This window comes from Bufo gargarizans, chromosome 2 (assembly GCF_014858855.1).
Source record: "Bufo gargarizans isolate SCDJY-AF-19 chromosome 2, ASM1485885v1, whole genome shotgun sequence".
Lineage (NCBI taxonomy): Eukaryota > Metazoa > Chordata > Amphibia > Anura > Bufonidae > Bufo > Bufo gargarizans.
Genome location: NC_058081.1, coordinates 571,099,890 through 571,117,902, shown reverse-complemented (window position 1 = coordinate 571,117,902; position 18,013 = coordinate 571,099,890). Strand labels below are relative to the sequence as shown.

Here is an 18,013-nt window from a genome sequence, read left to right as displayed (position 1 = left end):
GCTCCGTGAATGACAGCCAAGACCCGATGCGGACAGCAGAAGCACGGAGCAGTAACATGACTGATAATGCTCCGTGCCTCTCTGTGACCTCTTTACTACGAAATCACAATGAGATAAAGTTGTCACTGTGATTTCGTAGTAAAGAAATCATAGAGAGGCACGGAGCATTATCAGTCATGTTAGTGCTCCGTGCTTCTGCAGTTCGCATCGGGTCTTGGCTGTCATTCACGGAGAGGATGTCACGCACGGCATCCGTTCGTGTGAAACAGCCCTTAGATTTTAGTATCCTATCCAAGCCTTGAATCTTGGCTTTCAAACGGTGCAATATTCTAGGCGGAGCACTTGTCTGAAGTCGGGAAGCAGCTGAAAGTTTTCTTAGGCCCGGTTCATGTCGCTGTTTAGCGTTCCGTTCTTCTGATCCGTCAGACAAACATAAAATTTAAAATAAAACAAAACACGGATCCTTTATTTTGAGCATGAGTTATGATCAGTTTGTGTCAATTCTGTCAGAGATCGGAGTACTTTCTGCTGTCAAACATAGCTGATCTCTGACAGAAGTGACACAAACAGATCACAACTGATGCTCAAAATAAAGGATCCGTTTTTTCCCCCTGTTTTTCTGACAGATGAGGAAATCTAAGTGGTGATGTGAACCCGGCCTTACTTGTGCTGTGTGTATGTAAGGCTACTTTCACACTTGCGTTCACAGCAGATCTGTCTGGTGTCTGCACAAACGGATCCGCTCCTATAATGCAGACGATGGGATCCGTCCAGACTTTACATTGAAAGTCAATGGGGGACAGATCCGTTTGAAATTGAGCCATATTGTGTCAACTTCAAACGGATCCGTCCCCATTGACTTACATTGTAAGTTTGGACGGATCTGTTTGCCTCCGCACGCGCGTTCGGGTGTCCGCCTGCTGAGTGGAGGACAAACGGTGCCAGACTGATGCATTCTGAGCGGATCCGCATCCACTCAGAATGCATTAGGGCCGTACGGATGCGTTCGGGGCCGCTTGTGAGAGCCTTTAAACGGAACTCGCAAGTGGAGCCCCGAACGCTAGTGTGAAAGTAGCCTTAGGAGGTGGAGAATACGGCTAGTGACAGGAAGACAGGTCGAGGCCTACCTATCATCTGCCCACTGCTTAAACTTCCACTGACCCTGGGGGTTGCGAGGGACATCCAAGTTTTTTTTCTTCATGTTATTATTCCTCTTACCAGTCACAACCTGGTGCTGTCACTTGCCCCAGTTGTGTAGTCTCCAGTGTCCACGGCGGGATTCAGGAACTTTTCTTCATGTTATCACCTCTCTAACCTGTCACAGCCTGTTGCTGTTATCTTTCCCAATGTACAGCCTACTTTTTTTTAAGAGGCTTTGTGCATCTCAGATTCTGAGTCAGACTTTTTTTTTTTGCAATACATTATGCTTTAATGCAAACTTACATGAAAACACCTATGATTTATTTACGCCACAATAGTGGTGTCAATAGGTTGATATATGTCCCTTAATGTGTTTCTGGGCCTCTGACAAACCGGTAAGTCACTCCCTTAGTTCAGTGTTGCCTTTCAAGGTCGTTCTGTGGCAGATAATCGTCTGCCCCCCTCCATCTTTGTTATCTATATCTTTGGCATGTGTTAAATAAAGCAAGTTTCCAGATGTCCAATTATTTATCCATCTTTATCTTATGCTGGAATTTCCCATATACTTTGTGAACCCTGCGTGTCAGACAGTGATGTATGTTTGCTTATCTGTAATGTATTCATTCATTTGTATTTCTACGAAATTGACTTGTGTAACATATTACACTGTATTGTAAAAACCCAGTCATTGAGTCGATGGGAATTGACCCTAGAGGTCTTTTGCAATCCAACCTGGTATTTCAGTTTTTCTCCAGCCATTATCATTTTTAACCCAGGAGTGACCCTTGGAGGCGCATTAAACAATTGCGCTGACGGTTTAGCGCTATCTGGTTTGCTGTAGAATCCCCATAGACTGTGATAGCAAACTATTGCAGTCTATGGTATAAGCAATCAAATGATTGCATGTTCAGATCCCTAGGGTGACTAAAAATAATATTTTTAAAAGTTTTTAAAAATATATAAAAAAAAATTATTAAAAATTCTAATCACACCCTTCTTCCATTTTACATATGAAAATAAGCAATCAAAAATATGCATACTTTTTAGTCTGAAAGTGGCATCTTCCATTCAAGTAAATGGGAGCTGTGCTGCAGCAACCCAGCAAGGCCACTATGCTTTGAACGGAGCTGTGCTTCTGCCTCCTTTCAAAGTTCTGGCACCGGCACCTAAGGCTACTTTCACACTGCCGTTTTGGTTTCCGTTTGTGAGATCCGTTCAGGGCTCTCACAAGCGGTCCAAAACGGATCAGTTTTGCCCTTAATGCATTCTGAATGGATAAGGATCCGCTCAGAATGCATCAGTTTGCCTCTATTCTGTCTCCATTCCGCTTTGGAGACGGACACAAAAACGCTGCTTGCATCGTTTTGGTGTCCGTCTGACGAAACTGAGCCAAACGGATCCGTTCTGACACACAATGTAAGTCAATGGGGACGGATCCATTTTCACTGACACAATATGGCACAATAGAAAATGGATCCGTCCCCCATTGACTTTCAATGGTGTTCAAGACTGATCCGTCATGGCTATGTTACAGATAATACAAACTGATCCGTTCAGAACTGATGCAGACGTTTGTATTATCTGAACGGATCCGTCTGGCAGATCCATGACGGATCCGTACAAAACGCGAATGTGGCCTAAAGCTGCAGGGAACTACTGATTGATGGGGGTGCCAAGTGTTGGACTCCCATCGCTCTGATATTTAAAGACCTGTCCTGAACGAATGCAATCTCCAGGCAGTATGTTAAAGAACAAGAGGAGCTGATCAGATTGATATATAATTTTGTGGAAAAAGATTCAGTAATTTATACATTTAAACCTCTGCTCTTTCTATAATTAAAGGGGTATACTGGTAGGTAAAAATTATGCCCTGTCCACAGATTGGTGAGGGTCCCAGCGGTAGGACCCCCAACGATCTGATAGTTCTCCCCTATCCTGTGGACTATGACAGTCAGAGAAATGTCCTAGATTATTACAGTCTTCGGGAAGTGATGGAGCACAGCCCCTGTGGCAGGGACCAGTGATGTTACATACACAAACTTACCTGTGAGTATTGGGCTATGTTCACACAACAGATTTCTGGCATGGGTTTCAGTGCGGATTCAGAGCCAAAAACCTGATCTGAAACTGCTTCCCATTATTTTCAGTGGTAGCATGCACCACAGTTTACACGGCCGAGGATTTTTCTCGTGCAGTTTTCCAGACCACAGCAAGATTGTACGTGTCCACGTGTGTTTTCTGCACAGACATCTTAGAAAGCCTCGGCCAAAGCTTTTTCACAATTTAGCTCCGTTCAATGGACCTGAACATGCCACAGTAGAACCCACAGTGGTTTCAGCTGTGGGATACGCTGTGGATTTCGACATGGTCGTGTGAACATCCCCTTACCAGACTGACTTATCTAGGTCTCCAGCAGAGATCTGTGATTGAATCTCCTGCCATCTGCAGCTCACGTCAGCTTTGCTGGGCAGACTGGAAGTGTGAGATTACACTGTGTGCTTTAGTAACCAGGGGGAAGACTGAAATTTCAAGGTTTTTTATCTTCTTCATAAAAAAAAAAAATGTAGTAAGTGTACTAAAAATCTGATTTAAACAATATGTCATTTTCTGAAGAAAAGGACGGGGAGAGTCCTGACTGTAGACATCTGTTTCTAGTTGATGCATAACTGTCTCTTCCTCTAGCTTTTCCATCTGCTAAATTATAATCTCTTTCTCGTTAATTCTTTTTTTTTTTTTATAGTGAAGCCTGTGATTCCCCAGTGCAGAGTGCCCAAATCTGTGCCTGTGGGAAAATCTGCTGCTCTGTATTGCCAAGAAAAAGAGGGATACCCCAGTTCTGTTTATAGTTGGTACCGTAACGGTGACGCACTGCCTGTGGACTCCAAGACCAATCCAAAGTTCCTGAATTCCTCATTCACTGTCAATACTAATACCGGTACCTTGGTGAGTGACTGCCTGCTTTTGACATTGAGACGGGGCCCCTGTGACACTGATCACTTACTTTATTTTATTTTTTCCCTTTCTTTATCTCAGATGTTTGCTGCAGTGAACAAAGGAGACATGGGACAGTATTACTGTAGTGCCACCAATGCAGCAGGTTCTGCCTGGTGTGAATCACAGCTTCTAGAAGTTTGTAGGTTCACAGTCCTAAACCCTGTTAGCACTTTTCATGAATCCTCTCTTTTCACAAATTGCCCATAACTAGCACCAGTCGACTGTATGGCATATAGTTTACATGACAAGTGTCCGGCAGATGCTGATTTCTACTTGGTGATGTGCTGACGACAAACAAGATGCGATCAATTAAAAATGAGCAAATTGATGTTCAGTTGTTGGACTTGTTAACACTATGCAGTGATTCAGAATGATCGGTCATACAGGCATCACCCCGTGTAAAAATGCCATTTAATTTATAAACCGCTCTCATGTGATTTGGAGTCTCTGATAACTTTGTTTCCACCCTTACTATTATTGTTTTTTTAGGTCTTTTCACTAGAGTAAGTTATTTTTGGTTGTTTTTTATCTTTCTTTAGATGACTTGAATATTGGTGGCATTGTTGGAGGAATCCTGGTTGTGATACTGGTGCTTGTCCTCATCACAGTTGGCATCTGCTGCGCCTATCGGAAAGGTTACTTTACAAACAACAGCAGGCCCAATGGTCAAAGGTTTGAAACAACTTATTAAATGTTTCTTAACTGATATTTGTTTTAAAGGCTTTCCCTAAATGCACAGATTAGTTACCAGGGGTCTGAATTTAGGATCACAGGGCTAGTGTTGGCTCTTCTGACACTGACATAATGCTGTCACTGTTCTCCAATACATTCCAGAACTGTAAGGGTTACATAGCATCATAACTTAATATAATGCTATGTGACCACGGCAGTGCTGGAAGTTCAGGCTGGGTGCCTCGCTGCGAGTACTACGCTCTTGTCTGAAAGGGCCCTAAACATGCAAAGCTTTACTATAGAAAAGGATGGCAGCTTTCTTGGTAAATGAACATTCCACATTTAACCCCTTCCCGACATATGACGTAATAGTACGTCATGGCGGCAAGTGCATTCCCGCATTTTGACGTACTATTACGTCATGGTGATCGGGCGGGCAGCGGAGTGGTGCACGCCCAATCACTGCAGGGGCCCGGCAGTCCTTGGTAGCCGGACCCCTGCTGTATCCGCCGGCATTGCTGTACAAGCCCATGTCGGCGGATTAACCCCTTCTATGCCGCAATTAGAGAGGGGATTTGCGGCGGGTGAGGGAGCCCATCGAGTCCCTGCGCTGCTGTGGCGGGGACCTGATGGGTGAGAAGGCAGCCCGATGCCTTGCACGGCATCGGGACCTGCCTTCTACAGGTGCCCAGGAGATCCAGCCTCAGGCTTGGTCTCCTAGGCAACCTGTTAGTGTATTACTCAGTGTAATCCACTAACAGGCAATGCATTACAATACAGATGTATTGTAATGCATTGCAGAGGGGATCAGACCCCCAAAAGTAAAGTCCCAGAGTGGGACAGAAATCAAGTTAAAAAAAAAAAAAAAGTTTAAATAAAAATAACATTTCAAGTAAAAAAAAAAAGCCCCTTTCCACTGATTTTATATGAAGAAAAAAGAAAACACACATAATAGGTATCGTTGCGTCCATAACGACCGACTCTATAAATATATCACATGATCCACCTTGTCCGATAAACATCGTAACATAAATAAAATCTGTTTAAAAAAAATTCTATTTTTGTCACCTTGCATCACAAAGTGAAACACCAAGCGATCAAAAAGGCGTATGCTCCCCCAAATGGTCACCTCACCCCTCAAAAAAGAGCCCCTACATAAGACAATCAACCAAAAAATAAATAAACTATTGTTTGTTTCAAAAATGCTATTATTGTGTAAAACTTAAATAAATAAGAAAAAGTATATATATATATATTAGGTATTTCCACGTCAATAATGATCTGCTCTATAAAAATACCACCTGACCTAACCCCCTCAGGTGAACACTGTAAAACTAAATAAATAAAAACTGTGCCAAAACAACCAATTTTTTGTTCACCTTGCCTCATAAATTGTAATAATGAATAATAAAAAAAATCATATGTACCCAAAAATGGTACCAATAAAAACAACTCTTCCTGCAAAAAATGAGCCCAAGACGATTGGCAGAAAAATAAAAAATAAATGGCGTTCAGAAAATAAAGACACAAACATATTTATTTTTTCAAAAAATGCTTTATTATGTAAAACTGAAACAAAGAAAGTAGACGTATTTTATATCACTGCGTCCGTAACAACCTGCTCTATAAAAATAGCACATGATCTAACCTGTCAGATAAACGTTATAAAAAATAAAAACAGTGCCAAAACAGCCATTTTTGGGTTACCTTGCCTCACAAAAAACGTAAAATAGAGCGATTAAAAATCATATGTACCCCAAAAATAGTACCAATAAAACTTTCACCTTATCCCCTAGTTTCCAAAATGGGGTCACTTTTGGGAGTTTCTACTGTAGGGGTGCATTAAGGGCATTCCCGCAAAATCTGCCTTCCAAAAACCATACGGCACTCCTTTTCTTCTGCGCCCTGCCATGTTCCCTTACATCAGTTTACAACCACATGTGGGGTGTTTCTGTAAACCTCAGAATCAGGGTAAGGCTAGTTTCACACTAGCGTTCGTCGGTCCGCTCGTGAGCTCAGTTTGAAGGCGCTCACGAGCGGACCCGAACGCCTCCGCCCAGCCCTGATGCAGTCTGAATGGAGCGGATCCGCTCAGACTGCATCAGTCTGGCGGCGTTCAGCCTCCGCTCCGCTCGCCTCCCAGCTGTCCGCCTGGCCGTGCGGAGGCGAGCGGATCCGTTCAGACTTACAATGTAAGTCAATGGGAACGGATCCGCTTGAAGAGGTCACCATATGGCTCAATCTTCAAGCGGATCCGTCCCCCATTGACTTTACATTGAAAGTCTGAACGGATCCGCTCAGGCATCTTGCGCACTTAGAAAATTTTCTAAGTTATTAATGCAGACGGATCCGTACTGAACGGAGCCTCCGTCTGCATTAATATGATCGGATCCGATCAAGCGCTAGTGTGAAAGTAGCCTAATAAATGTTGAGTTTTAATTGGCTGTTAACCCTCGATATGTTAAAGAAAAAAATTGAATAAAATGGAAAATCTGCCAAAAAAGTGAAATTTTGAAATGTAATTTCCATATTCCTTTAATTCTTGTGTAACACCTAAAGGGTTAACAAAGTTTGTAAACCCAGTTTTGAGTAACTTGAGGGGTGTTGTTTCTACAATGGGGTCATTTATGGGTGGTTTCTATTGTGTAATCCCCACAAAGTGACTTCAGACCTGAACTGGTCCTTACAAAGTGGGTTTTGGAAATTTTCTTAAAAACTTTTAGAATTGCTTCTAAAATTCATAGTCTTCTAACGTCCCCCAAAAATTAAATGACATTTCCAAAATTATGCCAACATAACGTAGACATATGGGGAATGTTAAGTAATAAATATTTTATGAGGTATCACTTTCTGTTTTAAAAGCAGAGAAATTTAAATTTAGAAAATTGCGAATTTTTCAACATTAGGTGAAATATATTGACTCAAATTTACCACTGTCATGAAGTACAATGTGTCAAGATAAAACAGTCTCAGAATGGCTTGGATAAATAAAAGCATTCAAAAGTTATTACCACATAAAGTGACACATAGTCAGATTTGCAAAAAATGGCCTGGGCAGGAAGGTGAAAACTGGCATGGGGTAGAAGGGGTTAAAGGGGGCTTCTGAGCTCCTATTATTAAAAACCTAGCCTCAGAATAGGTCATCAGTATCTGATCGGTAGGGGTCTGACACCTGGGACCCGCTGATCAGCTGTAGCCAAGGGCAATGAGGCCAGAAGCACAGCTCCATTCAAACTAATAGTTATGTCGAGTTGCTGCAGTGCATCGCCTATAGGAGCCCAGAAAACCCCTTTAACTTTTTAAATTTAGGTGATGATTTTTTTAATTCAACTTCAGACAGCTCCCTCAAGAGTTTATAAAGCCACAGACTTGGACGATTTTGGTAAAATCTTCTATATACGATGCCCTTGTTCCTTCAGACGTTTTATGACCACACAAATCTTGAGATGGCGTGCCATTCTTGAAGTATCGATTCACCTTTACATCTTATGTAACCTTGTGAATTCTTTGCTATTAAAGTAACCTGGAGTTACATCATGTCTTATATTCATCTCCAGAGCTGTAGTCACAATGTTGTTTCCCTCATATCTCTGCTGTAGGGTAGAAAGAAACTAGAGGTGTCCACCACCTTACCTTTTTGCAGATTGTGTTTAAGGACTCAATTTTGGACTGTAAAAAAATCCATACTTGACACTCCAGCAAAATCCTCCCTCGGCTGCACCACATATAGACATGTAGAAGAAGTTAACACAAGGCACGAACTAATGTATTGTTATTATCCATATTGCTTCCTTTGCTGCCTGGATTCATTTTTCCATCAGTGGTGGCCACACTTGCACACTATAGAGAAAAGCACTTGTCTATGTGCGTTTCCACGGTCCTGCCCACCAGAGAGGCCGGAACTTTTTTCTATGGTGTGCAAGCACCACCACCACTGATGGATTGTGGGGTGGTCGTAACCATGGAAACAAGCAGTGTAAAATGCAATGTAAAAATGCATCCATCCATGTAGCAAAGGAAGCAATATGGACAATCACAAGTCATTAGTAAGTGCCTTGTAGTCACTTCCTCTACATAATAAATGCTATTTGCTGAAGTGAGACAAACCCTTTAATAACTCCCGGCAGTGTTATGTTGTCACCTGGTGAGTTGGATCATCTGCTTATTCGGTAGAGCTGATCTTGCAGCAGCAAAGATAGGTGATGGTGGAGTAGCAGAACAGGGAGGTTAACCGTTGCTGGCATAGAAAAACTGTTAGCAGTGCTGGAGAAACCGAACTGTATGCTCTGATATAGCAGAGTTGTCTCACAGATTGTAGCCTCAGTAGCAGAACTGGAGGGTGGGAATAGCAAAGCTGGGCAGGGATACAGGAAACAAACAAAAAAAAAAATCAGCCAGCTCTGCACAGCTTGAGCTGGGCTGGATGATGTCATCAGAGTTCACTGGGTTGTTACAGTGAAGGGGAGCCAGAGGGGGCAGGGGCAGGGGCGTGGCAGTGTGTAGCCCTGGATCCAGGATAGGTGAGTAACAGAACATCACAAAATCATGGGTTATTAGTTTGTCTTTCAAAGCTGGCCCCATAGTGCACGGCTCCAGATGGCATCCAAAATGGTTGCCAATGCAACTAAGAATTTACAAATCCATTTGCGACTATACACGCCGCCGCAGCTCTGCCGTTGAATAGAGCGACGGGCACAGGAGCTGATAGTTCTCTGCTCCGCCGCTGATGTTCTTCTCAGCAGTGCAGTGGAGGAGTCTCCCTCCCCCTGTGCTGCTGCCACCGCCTCTGCCAATAAGAAGAGAGATGGCAGGGGCTGTGGCCACTGCGCCACCAATGAAGATAACTGACCTGTTAATACAAATAGGCGGGTGCCGGAATCAAATAGCCGGCACCCGACCTCTGGCAGGAAGCTGCGATCAGCGGCAGTTGAGTTAACCCTTCAGGTGCAATATCTGAGGGGTTAACTGCCGCTGATTGGAGCTCCCTGTCAGAGGTCGGGTGCTATTTGATTCCGGCACCCGCCTCCTGTATTTGTATTAACAGGTCAGTTATCTACATTGGTGGTGCAGTGCGCCCCCCCCAACACCCCAGTATAATAAACATTGGTGGCGCAGTGCGCCCCCCCCAGTATAAGAAACATTGGTGGGAAGTGCCAATGAGGGTTAAATATATAACTCGCCACCTCCAATTGATCGCGTAGCTGCCGGTGTCCTGTTCTTTCTTCAGGACCAGTGGTGATGTCGCTGAGCTCATCACATGGTCCATTACCATAGTGATGGATCATGTGATGAGCACAGTGATGTCACCACAGGTACTTTGACAGGTCCTGAAGAACGAACAAGAGACGATCAATTGGAGGAGCGCCACCAATGTTTATTATATTGAGGGGGCGCACTGCGCCACCTAATGTTTATTATATTGAGGGGGCGCACTGCGCCACCGTTTATTATACTGAGGTGTTGGGGGGGGGGCGCACTGCGCCACCAATGTTTATTATACTGGGGTGTATATAATGTTTATTATATTGACCTTCTACTAAGCATTCTGTATTAAGAATGCTATTATTTTCCCTTTATAACCATGTTATAAGGAAAAATAATACAGTGAATAGACTTTCATCCTAGCAACCATGCGTGAAAATCGCACCGCATCCGCACTTGCTCGCGGATGCTTGCAATCTTCACGCAGCCTCATTAACTTCTATGGGGCCTGCGTTGGTGAAAAACGCCCATCATAGAGCATGCTGCGATTTTCACGTAACGCACAAGTGATGTGTGAAAATCACCGTTTATGTGCACAGTCCCATAGAAGTGAATGGGTCCGGATTTAGTGCGGGTGCATTTCGGCATTCAGGCAAATCTTCAGTTTTTTTCGCCGGAGATAAAACTGTAGCATCATGCCGTTTTATCTTTTGCCTGAACGGATTGCTCTCCACTCAGAATGCATGGGGATATACCCGATCAGTTCTTTTCTGGTAAAGAGCCCCTAGGACGGAACTCTATGCCGGAAACGAAAAACGCTAGTCTGAAAGTACCCTAAAATATTAAGTTTAAATCCCCCCTTTCCCAATTTTACATATTAAATATATAAACAATAAATAAATAAACATATTAAATAGCGCTGTCCAAACTATTAAATTATAAAAAAATATCTCGTATGCGGTGAGCATTTGCTATTTTTTTCGTCACCTTGTCACCCCAAAAATAGGATAGGACTGTTCTATTATGGGCCGAACGTTTCATAAAATGCGAAATGCACGCAGCTTTTTTTGGTGTTGGAAGCAAATAAAAATGTTGGTATCAAAACAACCCTACGCCGATCTGATCACGATACCAAAATTTTGATTCGGTTTCGATTTGGCGACTAAAAATTTGATTTGGCTCCTAAATTTTTCAGTTCAGGAGCCAATGGCTACTAGGTATTTTTTATTTTTTTTGCCTGGAGCACTGTAGTTTGCACTACATTTTTCTCAGAAAAGTGAAAATACTCCTCTTAGCATTTTTGAGGAGTATTTTTAGCCAAGGAGTAGTATTAATTTTGCGGTAATTCATATATATGTTATACATAGGCCTACATAATTTTATAAGGTTGCTATTTATGCAGGGAAACAATTACTAGTCCTCTATAATGTCTTCCATGCAGAAATGGCAAATTTAGACTTCCACTTTATCATACACTAAACGTAAGACCACTGCCACCATAACAGAGCTAGATACTCAGTGCCCACATAACACTGCCATACACAGTGCTTCCATATGACGTTGCCCCATTATAGACTAAGATGTGGTGATTTTGTATGTAGTGCAGATTATTTTGTAATTATTTGGCTATAACTGTCCAGTTCCTGCTGTGTATTCACCTCAGACCCAGTCACCCCACCAGGGGCTTATACAGTAGATCTACTAGTGCCCACATTGGCTACAAGAGGCTGCTTACCACACCAGGTCGCCACAGTACCGGTTGAAGATGGCGGGGTCACTGCATAGACGTCGGTCAGAGTGGTGCAGCAAATGGCCCGGTAGTCTACCCAGATTGACAAATCTGCAACCTCCTTACCAACAACAAAGCTTGATCGGTAGATTTGCCACATGTCCATTTCATACACAGCTCTGCTATATAGCCATTACACACAGTTCTAATACATGCCTATTACACACACAGCCCTGCTACATGGTCACAACACACACAGCTCTGCCACGTGATCATTACATACATGGCCATTACATACATAGCTCTGCTAGATTACATTACGCACACAGCACTACTATATGCACATTACACACAGAAAACAATATGATCATTACACTTACATAGCCCTGCTTTATATCATACACGTGCTCTACTAAGGAACCTTCATCTTCCGTACAGTCCTACACGGAGCCTCATGTATTCCCTTAACTCCTCCCACACATGTGACCAATCACATGACTGTGACATCGCCACAGGTCCTGTACCCACAATGTGCTGTTTAGTATGGAGCTGCACCTGGTTAGGGAGATGTCAGTGAGGGGCGGAGCTTCTCTGGGAGAAGGGGCGGGGGGGTTTCCTTTGTGCCAGACCTGGGAGGCTCCAGCCTCTGGGAGTAAAGTGGCCTGAACAGGCGTTATTGTGACCTCTGGCTGGCCATTTTGTGCCACTCATCTCATCATATGTTATGCCGAGCCAAGAGGAGAGGGAAAGAAGGACAAATCTGTTCCTGCCAAAAATTCAACTTTGCTGTAAAGTAGTTGTCCCATCTGAACATTGTGCTGTCCATTCATGCCCTGTTCTTGAGATAGCCGTTGCTCCCAGAGGTAGGAACCGCACCATCGGATATTTATGGCATATCATAAGGGAATATCCAGACTAGAGCAGAAAAAGCAAAGCATTTGTAATTATTACCGTTATCTGCAGGTGTTCAATTGATCTACTGTAACAGAGCAGTTCAGAATATTCTCCGCTTGAAGTCACATTACTTTTTTACTTTCTTTTGAGTATTTTTAGCCAAGGAGGAGTACAAAATGTGCAGTTCACATAATACGTAGGCAGTCATAATGTAAAAAGTTTGCTATTTATTCAGTGAAATTAGAAAAATTACATTTATTAGAATTTTTTTTTTTTTTTTGCTTTGCCATATTCTGACACCAGTAACTATTTCTATTCCATATGTGTGGGGGCTTGTTTTTTTATGGTTATGCTGTAATTTGTTCACTGTGCATGATAAATGTTTTTATATTTTAGTAGTTCAGACATTTTTTAATGTGGAGATACCAATTTTATTTTGTTTACTTTTATGTGTAAAATTGTTAATAGGATGATTTAATTATTTTTTTTTTACTTTTTATATTTAGCCTCCTCAGGGGACTTGAACATGCAATCTTTTGATCTTGTATACGATAGACTGCAGTAGTGTACAGGGCTTAACAGGCAGTTCTCTATGGCAGGAATGGGAGCCTTCACAAGGCCCCAGACTGCCATAGTAACTAATCAGAACGCAGAATATTCTCCGAATGGGAGAGGGAACCCCATTCCCCTGTTCGACCCCTCAGATGCTGCGGTAGTTACAGACTGGTATCTAGTTATCCCTGTTTCTGCTCATTGTAGCTGGGTGTCAGCAACATTACACATCTGCCACATATGCGACCTGAGCCGGCTGCATACTCCCTTACATGCTAACTGCATAAAGTTGCATCATTTTGTGTTAAGGGGTTAGTAACAGTCTCCATACGCTGCGCTGGCGCCACCCATCGCTGGCTGGATTTAAGGAGCTTTATTGTCGGGCACCAACGGTATCTCTGTGTCAGTTGGAACATTATGCAGGGAAAGTCGCATGCGTAGAAATACGTGTTATAGTGACCTCTGTTCTCCCCTTTTACACCTCCACCTGAAATGTTGGGTCCCCTGGATCTCGTTTATCAGAGGTGAGCGTCAACCACCACTGCTGCATTTAGATGCTCCATTGTGTCTTGAGGGGTGGCCATCTTGGAAGTCAAGGTTAGCAGAGCCTGCACATGTAGAACCTACCATTGTCACATTCCTGTGTTTGCTATGGTTAGAAGCAGCATTAAACAAAAACTGATGCGTAAAATTATATTTTTTAAAAGGTTGGCATTTACTGAATCTGTGTGCAGATTTTCCACGTTTGTGTTTTTTTACTAACGTGGGATTTTTTGTTACTGACTTTGTCTTCTGATCTTTCAGTCACAAGAACCCTTCAAAAACAGACGGTGTAAACTACCTACGGACAAGTGATGAGGTGACTACATGCAAAATACCGCAAATGAATAGTGTTCCTATAGCCATTCTGTGCATATTTTTAGTAAATCTCCCCATGTGTTTTCTAGGACTAACATGTTGTGCTAATTTATCTCATAGAACTCTGGCCAAAAGAGTATTACATGCCGGCATAACTTGCTGCACACGATCTTATTATTGATTGCAATGTATAAGTAGTATGCAGTAAGCACCTGAGCTCCCCCTACTGGTGGCCAGCATGTTTTCTCTTTTACCTCTGTCTTTCAGGGGATGTCGAGCTCTGTATCAGAAAAACCGTGCTCCAACCACTATAAACTTATTATAGGGAACCTGTCAGTTCCTTTCTGGCCATTGACGCAATTACAGCACCAGGTAGTGGACTGAAACACATATGCAGACATACCTGTGGCCATGGAGAGAGGTTTAATAGCTGGAAAAACAAAAACTAATTTTTAACACTAATGTAGAGGTTGAGAGTGCTATCCTTAGTGCACCTGGCCCCAAGCCCTTGCCATGGTCTTGATTGATAGCTCCAACATCCTAAGTCACTGTTCTTCATTGTTGGCGCAGGAGCCATCCATCACCAGAGGGGAGGTGTGGGGAGGGTTGACTGAGGAGAACATGAGCAGTTGCTGGGATTGGGACCACCCACTGGGCATTTACAACCTCATTTGCATATGTGGTAGAAGCTCGTTTAGTTTCTCTAATCTGATCTCTCTCCACAGCCACAAAGGCATCTATTTTAGTCCACTCCCCAGCACTATAATTAGTTTAAAGGGGTTGTCCGAGTTCACAGCTGAACCTGGCCATAACCCCTTCTTCCCTCTTTCAGCATGATTGAGTGGAACACTGGACCATTTCACACTTCGATGCTCCCCCATGCCCTCCGCTTATTTGCCCAGGGCAAGAGCTGTTTTGTTTACATTGTCATATTGCTAGGCAGAGGCTTTCCCCTAGCAGTGATTCTGGTGAGGTCACTGGCATTAATGGGCGGTCTATAGCACTGCCCTAGCCTGTTTTACACTAAAGACCACCCATTAGTGCTGGTGACATCACCTGGCTCACTGTTAGGCCTCTTTCACACTACCGTATGGCTATTTCAGTGTTTTGCGGTCCGTTTTTCACGGATCCGTTGTTCCGTCTTTTTGTTTCCGTTGTGTTTCCGTTTTTCTGTATGAAATATACAGTATACAGTAATTACATAGAAAAAATTTGGCTGGGCAGAACATTTTTAATAGATGGTTCATAAAAAACAGAACGGATACAGAAGACATACGGATGCATTTCCTTAGGCGGAAGCCTCTGCCTAGCATACCCATGAAAAGCTTGGTACGTCACTGGAAGAAAACTAAAAAGCCCTTGTCCAGAAAGCAAGTGACAGACTTGCTTTAAGATTAAGCACAATGCGGCGAGTTTAATAATTCTGTAGACAGTCAAAGCTTAGACAGACTGTCTAGACATGCACTTGATTTATCACAGGGGCTCAGGCTGGATGATGAATCTGGTGAAGGGGTAGAAACTCATGTCTGACTTTATGCCAGGAATTGGTTGGCCTAGTCTGTGACAGAATGTTATGCCAGAATTGTGGCACAAAATGTCACAGTGGGTCACACCCACTTTCCTGTCAAACCATGACCCTTTTCCTTTGACACATGCCCCTTGTCAAGGATTTCTCTGAAACTAGATGTGCCAATTTGTACCAAATTGCATTTTCACATCAATGTCTAGGTGCGCTCCGATTAGTAAATGTGGGCCAATGTATTTAGAAGGTGGGCATTCACTTTAAGCCCTTACTTGAATGTGTGGCCATTCAAGTAAGGGCTTTGACTGCCCACAGTTACATCCCTGAAATATTGACTGCACATGGTCTGTAAATGCAATGCCCCTGTCACTTTAGAGCCCTCATGCGATAACGCTGGTTATTGTTACCTGTGCGCCCAGGGATGGTTAAAGGGATTGTTCAGGATAAGAAAAACATGGCTGCTTTCTTCCAATTGACAGGTGTGGTGCTGTTTTTAGGAAGAAAGCAGACATGTTTTTTTTCATCCTGGACAACCCCTTTAAGACTTGTGTTTATGGGAGCAGTAAGAAGAATTCATGATCTGACCCTTATTTTATCTTTTTTGTTTTCTCTCCAGGGAGATTTCAGGCACAAGTCTTCATTTGTGATTTGAAAATATATATATATATATATATATATATATATATATATATATATATACTTAATATCTAAGAGTCTTTGGGGAAATGCACTGAAAAATTGCACTGCAAAGGGTGAAGACCACACATCACAACGGATCCTTTCAATTTTGCCAAAGTATAACCTGTCTACCCTCCGCCGAAAAAAAGGACATCCTCGGCTTCTTAAGTGTGGGAACCTTTGTGGCTGTGCGATGGGGGTCAGATTGTTGAACTGTTAAAGGGTCTGCATCCGAGTCACAGTATTAATGCCAACACTGCCAAATACGTAACATGCTATTTTTTAGAAGCTGACAGAAAATCTGACGACAGCGCTGGAGATGTTTTCTATAACCTTTTTTTATCTGGGACGAGGAGAGATTTCTCAGTTTTTTAACTGTTTCTTTTGGAATCCAAAGCACAGGAGCTTCAGCACTGAACAAACCATTTTAAAGTGTTACTGTCACCCGCTTTGTGCAAGAAATGAGGTGGAGTTCTAGCTGCTCCTCTCAAGCACAGAAAGGTGGTGGAGATATTTGGGTTTGGGGCACTAGATGTTTGTATCTGAATGTAAATACGTTTCTGATTCTCCTACAGTTAGACGGCTGCAGGTCAAGGATTAAGCTTGTCTCCTACAATACATTGGGTTTTTAGCCTTCAAACTGAACTGAAATGAAATTTTGCCAGGGATCTTGCCCTGCTGATGTACTCGCCATTGTGTCCAGCTGATCCTCCTCTGTTCACATTTGGTTGCAGGAGGTTGGTTGCAGGGTGGGATCACTATTGGCTAGGAGAACTATTTTATATACGTGTTAGTCCTGCAGTATTTGAACATACAAGTGTCAGTGTGTGGTGGACGCTTTGTAACCAGATTGAACATAATACTGAAAAGAAGTGCATCACATCTGTATCATTGTCATTGTTCTTTGCTCATATAAAGCCAAGAAACTTTCTTCTCTGTTTGTGTAAAGAAGCTTCATTATTCATAGGGCCCTCAAGAACTGGATTACACTAACTGGTCATTTCTTTTTCACGAATCCTCCAAGACAGAACTTATGCTGACTAAAAGGGTTATTCACTTTTAGTGACACCCTTTACAGACCCCACAGTGTGGCCAGACCAGTGTTGGTAATCATACTTATCTGTTCCCCGCCAGTGGGTTCAGGCACCGCTGCAGGCCTCCAGCTCTGCAGATCCCATGTCAACATCTGGTTTCATGTGTCACCCATGCAGCACACCACAGGATCATTTGCCGTATGGGTCACACATCACTGCTGCAGCCAGTCATTGGCTGAAGCGGTCACATGACTCTGTCAAACTGGATGGGGAGACCCAGGACCTGCGGAGCTGGGACCCAGTGGTGAATCAGAATCCCAGCACATCTGCTGATCAGCTTTCATGGGGAGCCGCCTCACTAACCGGAACTCTGTTAAGCACAGTCGGCTCCTGGCATCTCTCCCAAGCATAGCACTGTACATAGTACAGCAGCTGTGCTTGGTATTGCAGCCCAGCCCCATTCACTTCAATTGGACTGAGCTGCAACTAGGCCATGTGACCAATGTACAGTGATGTCACATGGCCTAGGAAAAGGCTGCAGTGCTTACAGAGAGCCGGCCTCTTCTAACAGCTCATTAGTGGGGATCTCGGATGTCTGACCCCCTGCAAATCTGATATTGATGAACTATCCTGAGGATTATTTACCAGATAATCCCTTTAAGGTAGTGCTGTCGTGGAGGACGAAGCTGGATTACACTTGCCAGTAATTCCTTTTTCACAAATTCTCCACAATGGCAA

At 43.1% G+C, this 18,013-nt stretch overlaps 1 protein-coding gene across 1 annotated transcript in view; it reads left to right on the top strand.

Annotated features, from left to right (window-relative positions):
- JAM3 (junctional adhesion molecule 3) overlaps positions 1-17,177 on the top strand; it is a 46,818-nt gene extending 29,641 nt beyond the window's left edge. The window contains exons 5-9 of the mRNA XM_044281725.1: positions 3,881-4,083; positions 4,174-4,273; positions 4,674-4,806; positions 13,988-14,042; positions 16,180-17,177. Of these exons, the coding sequence (XP_044137660.1) occupies positions 3,881-4,083; positions 4,174-4,273; positions 4,674-4,806; positions 13,988-14,042; positions 16,180-16,215 (527 nt within the window). The 3' untranslated portion in view covers positions 16,216-17,177. The remainder of the gene's footprint in view (positions 1-3,880; positions 4,084-4,173; positions 4,274-4,673; positions 4,807-13,987; positions 14,043-16,179) is intronic.
- Positions 17,178-18,013: the final 836 nt, after the last annotated feature.